The sequence below is a fragment of the Arvicola amphibius genome, chromosome 10 (genome assembly GCF_903992535.2).
Source record: "Arvicola amphibius chromosome 10, mArvAmp1.2, whole genome shotgun sequence".
Taxonomy (NCBI): domain Eukaryota; kingdom Metazoa; phylum Chordata; class Mammalia; order Rodentia; family Cricetidae; genus Arvicola; species Arvicola amphibius.
The window spans coordinates 20,539,061-20,554,341 of NC_052056.1; the positions used below are offsets into that span (position 1 = coordinate 20,539,061).

The 15,281-nt window shown below is 40.4% G+C and overlaps 1 protein-coding gene across 3 annotated transcripts in view; it reads left to right on the forward strand.

The window, feature by feature from the left end:
* The window catches only part of Nrip1 (nuclear receptor interacting protein 1), an 85,715-nt gene extending 70,975 nt beyond the window's left edge, over nt 1-14,740 (forward strand). For all 3 annotated transcript variants that reach the window (XM_038346208.1, XM_038346209.1, XM_038346210.1), the window contains one exon: nt 7,636-14,740. In XM_038346208.1, the coding sequence (XP_038202136.1) occupies nt 7,982-11,455 (3,474 nt within the window). In that variant the 5' untranslated portion in view covers nt 7,636-7,981 and the 3' untranslated portion in view covers nt 11,456-14,740. The remainder of the gene's footprint in view (nt 1-7,635) is intronic.
* Nucleotides 14,741-15,281: the final 541 nt, after the last annotated feature.

Below are 15,281 nucleotides of genomic sequence, written 5' to 3' on the forward strand. Positions count from 1 at the left end.
CTTTAACGGTGACACAGTGTCTGAGAAGAAGGCGATAGTAGGGATTAGATGGACACATGGGAAGAAAATCACCGAGCACGATTCTCTCTCCCATATCCCAGCACCTCCCTCTGCTCGCTTGTTATGTCCTTGTGTACATAAAACAAATTAGCCATTTATATAAATGCTCTAGTTAAGACAAAAACTCAAAGCGACACGTAGATATTAAGAACTCTTGCTGCGGGAATCGGAGCGATTTCGGAGTTGAGCAAATTGAAGAGTGAAGTGCTCATCGGAGGCCTTTGACCACTGCACACACTCCTGTCCCCCTGCTGGAAACTGACAAAACGGCCTAGCGAAATGATGAGCAATTGCCACAAAGCTCAGGTGTTTAGCTCCTTAGCGGTGGCACAATTAATTTTATTGAAGTGTAAAAATAGTAAAACTTAAGTATTTTTTATCATCTTCATTGTTAAATAAAAAATCATCCAGGAATATTCTCGGCCCCGTGTGTGAAGTCACAAAAACCCAACCCGTGTCTCTTAGACCACCTCTCTTCCTGTTTCTCCAGCGGCTCACCAGAGTATGCCTCTAAATCCCCCTTCCTACACCTGATGCCAGTCTGCCTCTGCTTCCCAGTGGCAGCTGCCATGGTGCGGGCTAGCTGCAAGGCACCCCATGGCAGAGACTTCAATTCCAACAGCAGCAAAGCTGTTTCAGATTAGCAGTTCCCGGCTGTGGCTGCTGAGGTCACTCCAGACACTGGGACACAAGCACAGATGGACAAGAGAGGTCAAAGAAAAGTACACAAGGCAGTTTCTTAAATACGTAAGAAGGTGCTTAAAGTAGCCTCACACTGGTGTGCCAGGAGCTTCTACTTACCAGTTGAAGGCCACAGTTACCTGCTAATATTTAAAGGTATGGTACTTCTCCAAGAACCTGTGTGTGTAATGTTCCTGGTCTGTGGCTAACGTTTGGACTCAGGGTTGTAATGCCCCCTTTACCAGTACCGTCACTATTTATTCCTGTCAGTCCGTAGGTTGTGCCCACTGATACCTGTTCTCTAGCCTGCTGAAGCGTTCATCTAAAGAGATGTGTTTTCTGGGCCAGCACTGGCAAGAGCAATGGTACATTATGTTTACCATTTCTGGAAAATTATGGTCGGCTCACAGCAAGTCAGCACTTCTACCCAGGCAATATGTAAAAAGGAACACATCATTCACGGATAAGTGTTCCCGCTAAGACAGCTTGGATGGTGTGTTTTATGAGGAATTTTTCTTGTTTTCCAAAAGAACTCATCAATGGAACTTCCATTACTTGACAGAAATACATTGTGTTTTTTATCAAAATAATTAATGTATAATAACTTAGACATTATACATTAGTCTTTCTTATTTACTTCTTTGTTTATTTATTTGAGATAGTCTCTGCTATGTAATTTTGGCTTTCCTGGGACTTGCTGTGTAGACCAGCCTGAATGTGGACTCAGAGATCTAGCTGCACCTCTCTTCCCGAGCTCCAGGATTCGAGGAGTATGCCACCATGCCAGCTACATTAAATCTTAAATCTGCATCACAGCATTGAAATTAGCCTACAGATCTGCGATTACACCCTGTTCCTTGCATGGCCGTGATTTTGTTAGGTAATTGTACCTTGGTAATAATTCCATTATAAAGCACTTTTGTAGCAATTGTTATTGATAACTAAAATTTCTTCTCAAATATATGCTGGAATGTTCCTATAGACACACTACTCAACAACTGAAATTATATATGGTCTGAGATGTTGGGGAATACGGTATTAGATTCAATCCCATATAGATGGGACCTGTAAGCGAGCAGGATATGTTTAGTGATATATGCAAGGTAAACTTATTTTCAAAATCATCACATGATGATGATGACTTATAGCAAACAAAAACACATGATTCTGCACATGTGAACAGCCACAATTCTCAGACACACAGAATTCTACTCTCGCTTTGTTGCAGTGTATTTAGCGGAATCATGCTTCGTATGAAAACAGTATATAGATCTTGTCTTTAGGATGTAAGGGATATTTGTAAAGCATACTATATCCTGTGAGTAAAGTCACAATGTCTGCAAGGTGTACTGGAAACCGTGGGAGCTCTGATCAAATGCCAGCTGTTACATCCGCTCTCCTGGTGATCTTTCTTGCTGATCTGTGACCTTGAGCTTGGACTGCTGTCTGTACCGTCATCTATTTTAAGGATGGAGAAGCTATAGTTGAGTTCAGTAGAAATTATGCATTAGTCTCAAAAGATGCCCCTGTGTTTACATATCAGAAACAGGCAATGCCGAGAGAAAGGGGCTCGTTTTCCATGCTACTCATTATTTTGATAGAAACTGGGAAATAGACTTTGAAAACTAAAAGAAGAGACTTGTTACTTTGAGGAAATGTTAAAGAAAGCCTTAAGAAGCTGCCCTCTATGTTGTTATAGATTTAGACTTTTCAAAAGAAGAGAGAAGAAACTGGTGTTACCACAGTAATATGTCAGTGATTATTTTCTCTTGTTTCAAGTCTGTGAAGACAGCTCAGGATTTTATGACATCAACCTAGACAGATTCATTTCTGTCATCAGATGACGGTGTCATCTTCCCTGCATTTATCTGGGTCCTCAAAGATCTGGAATATTTTCTTGCATCTTGTTCACTATATAACCATAATGAAATATAAAAGTGAAAGTTCCAGTGTGAGTGTAAATTCATATTTAGCTTTTAAATAAACAGCTTTATCATATTGTGACCTTCAGAAAATAAAATGTGTGGAAATAAAAAAATTGGAGGCGACTGAGAGGACTTCAAAGCCATTTCCTTCTTCCAGGATTCAGTAAGAGAGCCATCAAAGATGTCTTGTCTTCTGTACAACTCTGTGACAAACACCCGTCTGGTTCAAGTGCACGTTACTGTGTCAACTACAGTTTGACAGATTGCTTGGGATCGTGGAGGGTTGTGGAGGTCCTCCTAAGCCCGGTCTGGGCTGAACACTTGAGTTTAGTCAAGCAGCCATGTCTCCTGAAGCTTTGGGGGAAGTCAAGTGACCGTTTTAACCTGTGCAAACCCCCCAGCAGGCCAGCTCCAGCCATGGACCTGAAAGTTAGGAGCAAGTGTAGCGTTGAGCAAAAAAAAAATCTATAAATGTGCCCCCCTCCCCATTTTCAGTAGAGAACAATTTGGGTGTCAGTGGGTATTTTCTGTCTTCCCTGCCTCTGTGGTTCATTTATACAAACTGTGAACCTTCGGGGGAGTTGGGTGAGGGACTCTTAATTTTAATTGCAGAGGGTGAGGATCTCATTTGAGCAAACTGATTTAAATAAGTTCATGGGGGGGGGGGTACCTATTAAAACTGTCCAGCCAGCATCTATCTTTTGACGAAGATAACACTGTGAAGGAAGTTACCTTGGTGCTCGGCTTCCCTCAAAGGATGCACATTTTGATGAGAAATAACTGAGAACTGAATTTCGGGCTTATGCTTTTACCTCTCAGTCGTCATCCCTGCTGTGATGGAGCTGCAAAGGAATGCTTCTATTCTTTTTAAAGTTTTTTCCTAGCAACATCCTCAGGTTCATTTTATAGAGGGGACTTGTTCTACCCTCCCCCCCTTAGTAAAGTCTAGGATCCCCATCTCCAGTGTTTTCTCCTTTGCTGCTCTGTGGAATTACGTGTTGAGTTCTAGTTCTTCTGTAAGTTCTATTTGCTGCTGGCTCTGAACCGCACTTTCTGCCCTCTGGACAGAGTGTTGCCTGTTGTGGCATTTCCCTTCCATTCTCAACTTGGAACTTCTTTTCTCCATCAATAAATAGGACTTCAGGATGTTCTTACTACTTTTTCTACTAATGAGATACTGTAATTCTTTTTTTTTTCTTTTTTCCCCCCTTTATCTAGAAAGAGCTCTCGAGGGCCCAAAGTGTAAGCCACAGTAGATTACTGTCGCAGAAGTTATTGTTGAGTGGCACAAGGAAGTAATCTTTGAACCCTTCTATATGTTATAGGAATTGGAGCCAAGGATCACAATATTTTTTAAAGCTTCAATGAAGAAATTCCATGAAATTTAATACTCAGATAATTATGACTTGACCATGAAGAAAGTGGGAAATTTTCATGCATAAAATGGGAAGTCATTCCTTAGACTTACTTTAAATAGCGTGCTATTTAAAAGTCATTTGAGGGTGTTTTTCATGAAGAATTTGACTGAAAGAAAGATTTGAATCTCAAATCAGCTAATGTTCTTTGTTATTTATCTTCAACCAAAAGTAATCTCATAAACAAGAACTCAGTTAACTACATCTTTTGATAGCTAAATACAACCTCAGTATTTGGTTTTACTGTTTTGAAGTATATAAAATTTCAGCAAAGTTTCCTTTTCCTTAATAAACAATTTGTAAATGGAGAACAAAACATTTCCTTGGAAATAATCTAATTACTTCAAGAAATTAATATTGTGTCTACTTGTGATCTCCTCACATGTAACCTACTTACACCATTTTTAAATTATATTTATTTAATTTATTTATTTACTTTTTTTGGTTTTTCGAGGTAAGGTTTCTCTGTGTAACAGTCCTAGCTGTCCTGGAACTCCCTTTGTAGACCAGGCTGACCTCAAACTCACTGAGATCCATCTGCCTCTGCCTCCAAGTGCTGTGATTAAAGGCATGCACCACCACCTGGCTTTTTTTTAAATTGATATATCCTTTATAAAACATACACACACAAACACACACAAACACACACACACACACACACACACACACACACACTTTGAGCTAAACTTACCCTTTTTCAAATACTTAGTTAAATACCAAAATACATTTTTTTGAAAATATACTCTTACAGTTAAAACACTAATAGGTTTTTCATTAAAACACTTTATGTGTTGAAATATCTGTCTAATCATATGATCAAGATTCCACAAAATTTTTCATTGTTTTTATTTTTTTAGAATTCTCTCAGAAATACTGTTCTTTCTACTACATATTTAAAAAACAATGATTTTTTTTGTCATGAGAAAGGTCTAAAAGATCTAAAAGGTATTTACAAACAGTTTTAAATTAAAGAAGCAGGGTTTACTTTACAGTTTTAATATTGAATAACCGACATGACTTGAATTGAATTTCTGTGAGATGAATTAGTGCCTGGAGAACTGTCATGGTCTTCAGACTCAGTTTTGGTTTTCAAGACTTATTTAAAAGTTATTAATTGATAATAAGGATTGTATTACATGAAATTCTTTTTTAAAGTTAGCAGCTACCAGTGTGTTTGTGTATATGTGTGTATATATGTACTGCTAAGGATCAAGCCCAATGCCTTGGACTATGCATTGTACATTTGAAGCAAGGATTTAACATTGAACTGCATCTCCATCTTAGGAATGTATTTATAGTGGAGCACAATATTGTATTTTGCTTTCTTTTGTGTATATATGTATATATACATTAATATTTATATACATATAAATTTCCATTGGAGCCTTTTATGCATTCTTGTAAATTTCCTCCTCCTCCTCCTTCTCCTCCTCCTCCTCTTCTTCTTCTTTCGCCATTTTGCTGCTGCAGGAGCAGTATGAGACTTTTCGATAACTCTGTGTTGAAATAACAGAGCTAAACAACTTCCGAATAGAAAGATTCAGGCTTCTGTAGCTCACACTTGCAACAGTTTCCGTCTTCCGGATGGAGGGCACCTCCCATCATGGTGGACAGGTGCAGAATCTGTGCTTGGTAGTCCCTTTTTTCCCACTTTTTTCCAACCTGGGTTCCTTGACTATGGGATAGTGTTGCCCACATCCACAGTGGCTCTCCCCTCATAGTTAATCCTCTCTGGAAATGTTCTCACAGGTACACCCAGGGATGGGCTTTACTAATCTAGGTGTTTCTCAATCGCACCAAGATGACAAGATTAACCACCACAGCAATTCACTGTGCTTAAAAAAACAAAAGGAAAATAATTGATTCCCTTGCAAAGTGAGGCAATCCTGAAATGTCTTCCCCATTAAAAGCCATCCGCAGAGCCATTGTGCAATCCACTTTGCGGCATCATCTTTCAGAATGCAAAGAAGCTGCAAGTCCTACTTTCGTACTCATATTTAAAAGTTTTTATTAAACACAGGTCATAATTTAATCTTTTTTATCTTCTGTCCAGAATGTATTACTTTGAGAACTTTTAAAATCTAATTGTGCTGCATAAAATCAGAAACCACTCTTTTCTTATAGTTGATAAATTTTTTTTTTATTTTTAGATTAACTGTATCTGCAGTAGCCAGCTGAATAAATGGTCTCATTTTCACATCATCTCTTTTCTTCCAACTTCTTTCTGTCATGCATCCGCCTTTAGTCTTTTCCCACTTGATGAAGAGTCTCACATGCATTTGGGCTGCTCAGCATCTTGGAAGTCTGAAAGATGGTGGGCAGGGAGGTTCCAGCTTCAAGATAGCAAGATGAATTTCTTGTCATCTTCAGAACTGCATTGTTTGCTCATTTTACCCTTGAGTTTGAGAACAACCACCTGATATGAAGCTATCTGAACTTATTAGTCAAGGAGTGGTGTATACAAGTCATTGTCGTTCATGGCCAGGGGTTAGGCGTCTCTGTACTCAGATTCCAATTCATCCAATGGGAACCCTTCCTTCATCAACTTTCTTTGATATTTTGGGCAATAAATGAAAACTATTTTTAAAGAGTTTTTTTTTGTTCATTAAATTTTCTTCTTAAAAATTTAACGCAATTTTAAAATACTTTCTGAATCACTTTTTAAATGTCTTTGTATTTGTTGGGGATGTAAAAGGAAATAGAAGGGGTGGGGAGAGAAGGACTTTATCTTGAGACTAGTCTAGAAATGTGGGCACAGGCTCACCTTACCCAGTGTTAGTGTTCCCTATCACAGACCCTGTTTTTATATCCTTCCAGGGTCCTAAAGCAGATTGTCATGCAGATTGGGATTGGGGAGTGTGAGCCTTGAAAGGAGCAGGGTGAATCCTCGGGATGCCTTTTCCCGCTATTCTCCTGTGCAGTCCAGATGAGGTTACAGTGTGTAGTTTCCAAGTGGTGACCTCAGCCTTTTAGGTTCTCATTTATCCATACTTCAGAGGGCAAGAACATGTATTCAGGCATGCATGTGTGTTTTATGGCTATTTTCCTTTCTAGGATTAATATATAAAGTTTTATATCTAGTGTGCTATGTGTGCTAATTACAATTAGCAGAGTGGGCCTCATACTGAAGGAGTTTTGATATGTCATTTTGTTATTGTTGTTCCTGAGGTTAAGCTATACATTCAGTGTGCTTTCTGATTTAGGAAATGATTATTATTAGCCTGTCACCTAGTTCTTCTGGTAAGGGAGGAAATAAACAATGAGACAGGTAAGTAAATATTCTGTACAACATTGGGGTGTGTTTGCAAACTCTCCTATGAATAATTGCATAGATGCTCACAAACTCTTATCTCATCCTTTGGTTGCAATGGAGTATGTTTAAGGCTCCTAACCTACAAATCACGTATCAAATGGATGTGGCTGTCATATGTATGTGTGCTTAGTATCCATATATAATTTCTATGCATAAACTCATGCTATATTCTGTTCTTTGTAGGTAATAAGCATGATTCAGTTCAGTACCTCCCTGACTGTTTCTATTTATTTATTTTTAGATACTGACATGTACAATTGGTGAGCAACAAACGATGAAGAAAGACCAACAGTATAGTCCCTGAGAAGGGCAGCCTGCGTGCCACTACATACCTCTGTGTTAAGGAGGGAGTTCCAGCTGCTCCTTTCCTAGCTGCTGATCAGGGCTGGGGTCTGCATTGGAGTTTGCCTGCCTCTTACCTGTCACTGTCAAAGGACATCCCAGTCAGAATGTAACAGCACATCCCTCCCTGACCGCTAGTGGAGGTGACCGACTGACATTGACTTCCTGAAGTTGGGTCTTACCAGTGAAACAAAGCATCTTCAAAGTGAATAGAAGCCACGCCTCTGTGAACACTTGTATTGAACATGACTCATGGAGAAGAGCTTGGCTCTGATGTGCATCAGGATTCTATTGTTTTAACTTACCTAGAAGGATTACTAATGCATCAGGCAGCCGGGGGATCAGGTACTGCCCTTGACAAAAAGTCTGCCGGACATAACGAAGAAGACCAGAACTTTAACCTTTCTGGCAGTGCCTTCCCCACCTGTCAAAGCAATGGTCCCACGCTCAATACACACACATACCAGGGATCCGGCATGCTGCATCTCAAAAAAGCCAGACTGCTGCAGTCTTCCGAGGACTGGAACGCGGCAAAGCGGAAGAGGCTGTCTGATTCCATCGTGAATTTAAACGTGAAGAAGGAAGCTTTGCTGGCTGGCATGGTGGAGAATGTGCCTAAAGGCAAGCAGGATAGCACGCTACTGGCCTCTTTGCTGCAGTCATTCAGCTCTAGGCTCCAGACTGTTGCTCTGTCACAGCAAATTAGACAGAGCCTCAAAGAGCAAGGATATGCCCTCAGTCACGATTCCTTAAAAGTGGAAAAGGATTTAAGGTGCTACGGCGTGGCCTCGAGTCACTTAAAAACGCTGCTGAAAAAAAGTAAAACCAAGGATCAAAAGTCAGGTCCCACCCTCCCTGATGTGACTAAAAACCTCATGAGAGACAGCTTTGTGGAGTCACCTCATCATGTCGGACAAAGTGGGGCAAAGGTCATGAGTGAACCCTTGTCATGTGCAGCGAGATTACAGGCTGTTGCCAGCATGGTGGAAAAAAGGGCTAGTCCTGCCACCTCCCCCAAGCCTAGTGTTGCCTGCAGCCAGCTAGCGCTGCTCCTTTCGAGCGAAGCTCACCTGCAGCAGTACTCGCGGGAGCATGCTCTAAAAACCCAGAATGCACACCAGGCAGCAAGCGAAAGGCTTGCTGCCATGGCCAGATTGCAAGAAAATGGTCAGAAGGAGATCAGCAGTTTCCAGCTCCCCAAAGGGGTGTCTGGCCATCTCAATGGACAGGCCAGAACCTCGTCATCAAGCAAACCGGTGGCTAGCAAGAATAACGCAACATCGTTTCAGAATCCAATGGGTGTTGTTCCGTCTTCCCCCAAAAGCACGGGCTATAAAACCCCGCTGGAAAAGAACAACATAAAGCCAACCGCTAATAACAGTTTGCTCTTACACCTGCTCAAGAGCCAGACCATACCCACACCAATGAATGGGCACAGCCAGAGCGAGAGAGGCAGTCGTTTCGAGGAGAGTAGCACACCCACTACAATTGACGAGTACTCTGATAACAACCCTAGCTTCACAGATGACAGCAGCGGAGACGAAAGCTCCTACTCCAACTGTGTTCCCATTGACTTGTCCTGCAAACACCGCATCGAAAAGCCAGACGCCGACAGACCCGTGTCTCTTGAGAACCTCACTCAGTCCTTGCTAAACACCTGGGATCCCAAAGTCCCTGGTGTGGATATCAAAGAAGATCAAGATACCTCAAAAAATTCCAAGCTGAATTCACACCAGAAGGTCACTCTTCTTCAGCTGCTACTTGGCCATAAAAGTGAAGAAAATGTTGAAAGGAATGCCAGCCCTCAGGAAGTCCACTGTGATGTGACTAAGTTCAATCCGCAGAATTACACAAGGACTTCTGTCATTGAAAGCCCCGGTACAAACAGGACTACCCCGGTGAGTACTCCACCACTGCACACATCCGCCAAAGCTGAGTCTCCCATCAATCTTTCGCAGCCCTCGCTGGTCATCAAGTGGAATTCCCCGCCATATGCCTGCAATACCCCCACTTCAAAACTAACAAATCCTGCGGCTGGCCACTTGATGGACCTCACCAAAAGCAAAGAATCGCCCGCTGAGAAACCAGCCCCAGGTGAGAGTGCACAAAATTCGACCACGTTTAGTGCCAGTAAACTGTTACAAAATTTGGCCCAGTCTTCCATGCCCGCGGAAGAGCTCAGACCCAGCAAACAGCTGCTAAGTGGAAACACAGAGAAACCTCTCAGTGTGATTGATAGGTTAAATAGTCCTCTGCTCTCAAATAAAACAAATGCAGTTGAAGAAAACAAAGCCTTCAGCAGTCAGCCCGTGGGACCTGATCCGGCACTTCCTGGTTGTGAGATAGAAAATCTGCTGGAAAGACGCACGGTCCTCCAGTTGCTCCTGGGAAATTCCAGCAAAGGGAAGAACGAAAGGAAAGAGAAAGTTCCTTTGCGAGATGAGGCTACTCAGGAGCATCCGGAGAGATCTGGAAGTGAGCAAATACTGATGGTGAAAATCAAATCCGAGCCTTGTGATGACTTCCAGCTTCACAACACTAGTGTGCATTTAAACCACGATGCTAAGAGCGCCGCGTTCTTAGGCGCCACTCCCACCATGCGGAGGAGTACAGCTGCCTTACCGGTATCCGAGGACTTGAAATCGGAGCCCGCCTCACCTCAGGATTTTTCTTTCTCCAAGAATGGTCTGTTAAGTCGGTTGCTGAGACAGAATCAAGAGAGTTACCCAGCAGAAGATCAGGACCGGAGTCACAGAAATAGTGAGCTGACACCCCTGGAATCGAAGAACTTTTGCATGGTCCCCAAGAAAAGGAAGCTTTATACGGAGCCACTAGAAAATCCGTTTAAAAAAATGAAAAATAGTGCAGTAGAGACCGCCAGTAATCACCATGCCCCGGAAGTGCACTATGGGTCCTTGCTTAATCAGGAAGAGCTGAAAGTTAGCCAAAATGATCTCGAGTTTAAGTACCCTGCTGGTCATAGTTCAGCCAGTGAGAGTGAACACAGGAGTTGGGCCCGAGAGAGCAAAAGCTTCAATGTTCTGAAACAGCTGCTTCTCTCCGAGAACTGTGTGCGCGATTTGTCCCCGCACAGGAGCAACTCAGTCGTCGACAATAAAAAGAAAGGACACAAAAACAGTGTGCCCAGTAGCAAACCGGAGTTCGGCATTTCTTCTTTAAACGGACTGATGTATAGTTCCCCTCAGTCCAGCAGTTGTGTGGATAATAGGACATTTTCATACCCGGGAGTGGTAAAAACTCCGCTGAGCCCTCCTTTCCCAGAGCACTTGGGTTGTGTGGGGTCCAGACCAGAACCTGGGCTTTTGAATGGGTGTTCCATGCCCATGCCCAACGAGAAGGGACCCATTAAGTGGGTCATCACGGATATGGATAAGAATGAATACGAGAAAGACTCCCCAAGACTGACCAAAACCAACCCCATCCTCTATTACATGCTCCAGAAAGGAGGAAATTCTGTTACCACTCGGGAAACACAGGACAAAGAACTCTGGAGGGGGCCTTCCTCTGCTGAGAGTGTCTCACAGGTTACAATCAAAGAAGAGCTGCTTCCTGCAGCAGCAACTGAAGGCTCCTTCTTCAATCTAAGAAGCCCTTACAATAGCCATATGGGAAATAATGCTTCCCGCCCACACAGTACAAATGGAGAAGTTTATGGACTTCTGGGAAGCGTGCTCTCAATAAAAAAAGAATCAGAATAACGTGTACCTGCCATATCACTTTGGATCTTTTTAAAATTAATCAGTATGAACTTGAGATCTGTATAAATAAGAGCATGATTTGAGAAAAGCATGGTATAATTGAAGCTTCTTCATTTTGAGAGTATTGGTTACTGGTGATGTTTAAATATGCATACTAATTTTTTGCTTAACATTAGATGTCCTAAGGAAGCTATTGAACTAGAAGTTGGTTGTTTACTGCTTCTGTATGTGTCAGATAACAACTGTGAGTAGCCTATGAATGGAACTATTTTATAACCATAAACCTGAGGCATACGTTAGAATGCAAAACTCCATCAACAGTGGATTGGTGCAGTTTGCTTGCTCTCTTTATTAGGGTACTTCATTTCGCATCTCAGAAGTCAGCCTACATAGCGTGTTTTTAAAGTCCAAATTGTTAACTATTTGAAAGATAATCAAATTAAGAGAAACACAGAAGCCTTGTGCTGAGTCACGTCTCCTCAGTCCAAAAGTAAGGAAAAGGAATGCTTACATTTTTCACTTTTGCTAAACAAAAATTCTTTTTAACTCTTGGAACAAGTTTTGAGATTCCCATTGTCTGCCCCTCCCCAGGCCTTTTCAATATGTATTTCTTTAAACCTTGTACTATTTAGTAAAAATTGATTACAATTGAGGGGAGTTTAATAGATCCTTAACAATAAAAGGCAGATTTCCATTTTTTATATTTTGACTACTAAATTAATACCTCCTCCTTTTGCAAATTTCAGGAAGGCAATGTTCATCCTCAGGCAGTTGCCTGAATAATTGACTACTTAGAAATAGTTTTTAACAAAAGCAAAACAAATTTTCTTCGGACGGTTTTCACCATCTCTTGTGAGAGTCACTCCTCACCATTCCTGTGGTACCTGGAAATCTTAGGACCAGGATTTCTTAATCCTGGGTACAGAAACTGCATTAGGACCATCTGGAACAGATTGCTAGGCAGCATCTCAGGTCTACAGAACAGGGTCTCTGCCGGACCTGGGAGGCTCCAGCCTGCATCTTTACATGTTCTGTATGTGTTTAAAAACCACGGCTTACAACTTTGCCAGAACATGGGACGTTAATATTTTCCCCAATACAGTCACACATCAACTCAAAATTTGCAATATTGTAGTTCCTATATTGCCGTTATATCTTTGGAAATCAGGTTCAGAATACTTTTTATGACAAAAAAAAATCAGGTAGAGGGGACAATTTTCCTATCTGGGCCAACATCTCAGGAAAAATCTGTGATTATTTATTTGTTCTAATTAGTAACATCGACTTAATTAGCCTTAGGGATGGAATAACAGGGCCACTTAGCAAACTCAGGTGATCCCAGGATGGTTGGGAAACTTCTCCTGAATACATCCTTCCCTTCTCTTCAACCCATCTTCTGCAGAACAGTGCTTATGAAGATAGCAGTTTAAACCCAAGAAACACATTAAACTCAGATTGTCCGAAAACAAATCACAGGGCACATTTCCATGGCAGAAGCTACATGGTCACTTCACGGCCCTAACTCATTCTAGACGTATTGAAAGTAAACACTGACACTGTCTTGGAAGATCTTACTGTGTAATTGAGCCACATGGAATTTTGGGTTTTGAGTTCAGTTTTACAGCCCACAGTTCACCCACCAGACAATATTTTCCTTTCGGTCTTGAACCAGGTTAGCAACCAACTTAATCAAAAAATTATTGTATACTCTATAATTAAGTAGGAGGAAGTTTATTTGAAGTTGTTGTATGTACTTGAAGCTGTTTCTAAGATTTTTTTATATTGCAAATGGACATTATTTCTTAATTATCTAAAATTCTAAATGCTTATTTTTTTTCTCAAGATGATTTGTAAATAGTTAATGGATATGTTCTATGGTAATCGGAGTGTGTATTATGCTGCACAGAGGGAGAGGAAGGCCTATGCTTATTCTGCTATGAGAAATTCCACTGGCCAGTGAAGACACGTTACTCCATGTCCATACTGTGACAATCTCATTGTCTACACTATATAAATAAGCTTTACACTAAGTCATTTTTCTCAGTTATTTTGAAAGGGTTGGGGCCTTAGAAATCTGCTGTAGGATGCTGGTGTTCATCCTCAGTTGGAAGCAATGGGCTTCTTACAGTGACACAGCACTTAGGTCAGGGAACCGTCCAGAGCCACCATTGCTTTGTTTTGTTTGTTTTTATTGGAATGGGACTATGTAATACAGAAATAAATATGACTATAAAGAATGCTGTTCTGACTTACTAGAGAATACCCACACAGTGAGGTTAGAGTAATCTTAATGAAGAGGAAGGGCATACATCCTCCAATTTACTTTGTTTATGCATATGTAGATTCAAATATGTACACATCCACATTTTCAAGGACTATTTTCGATATCTAGGCAATTTCTTCCAAATAAAGTCATTTGTGACAGGGGACTGCAGCTCTCATTGACATCAGTAAGGTAGCACTACCTGTTTATTCTCTGCCCATCTTACAGAGGGATAAACTGGTGAGAATATATATTTTCTATATATATATATATAATGTGTATATATATATATTGACTTGTTAAATGAAGATGTTAAAATTGGTTTTTAAAGGTAATGTAAATAGTGATTTCCTTAATGAAAAAATACATATTTTGTATCGTTCTAATGCAACAGAAAAACCTTTTAATTTCTTTGGTTCCTGTATATTCCATGTATAAGTGTAAATATAATCAGACAGGTTTAAAAAAATTGTGCATGTATGTATACAGTTGCAAGTCTGGACAAATGTATAAAATAAACTTTTATTTAAGTTGTGATTACCTGCTGCATGAAAAGTGCATGGGGAACCCTGTGCATCTGTGCATTTGGCAAAAAAATGTCTTACCAAATCAGATCAGATGTTCATCCCAACACGACAGTATTCCATTTCTGGACATGACTTCTGTGGCTTAAACTTTGTGAGAGAATGTGCTTTCAATCTAAGGGTCTTAATTTAAAAAAAAAATCAACCACTTTCAACATAAGCATTCACAGAACTTCACCAATCTTAAAATCCCATTGGAAACATTACAGCCAGTGTTCCTACAGGCACAGTACCATTCATGGTTTGAATTCTGGGGTTAGCAACCAGTTTTGATGCAATCTGCTCAGTAATATAATTTGCTATTTTTATTAGAAATTTAATTTCTTCATATGGTATCATGAATTGTACATACTGCAGTGTGAATTTTTTGTTTTTGTTTTTTTTTTAATCTTTTAGTGTTTACTTCCTGCAGTGAATTTGAATAAATGAGAAAATGCATTGTCTCTAACTTGAAATGACTTATTTTTGCGTGTTCTCTCTGGTTTTTAGTTTTACATTACTGTCTAAGTCCCAGGTCATTTAAAAAGAAAAAATAAATAAAAGCAATAGATATGTATTTTGTCTGTCTCAGAAAAATGAAGGGGAAAAATAAGCAACAGACCAGCCAGTTAGTATATTTAGAAACATGTAATTAAAGCATAGCTCAAAATGACAGTTGGCCTGTGGTCTGTCTTCCATTTCTCACTGTGTAACTCAATGACCACCACATTTTTTTAGATTGGAGTTTGTTATATGTTCCAAAATAAAGCTAATTAGATACATATACTTTGTCTTAAGATTTTTATCAGGGGTTTTTATTTTATTTTTCCTGAGTCTTGTTTGTTTTTAATGCAAGAAAATGTTTGGATTACTTTCCAAATAAATCTGTATATAGGAAAAGAGTTAAATGTGGTCAGCTGTATATGTATGTGGTCAGGGATGGAGACATTTGCTTCATGTCTGTTGGCATGTCCGAGGCCTTCATCTGGGCAAGTGTTCT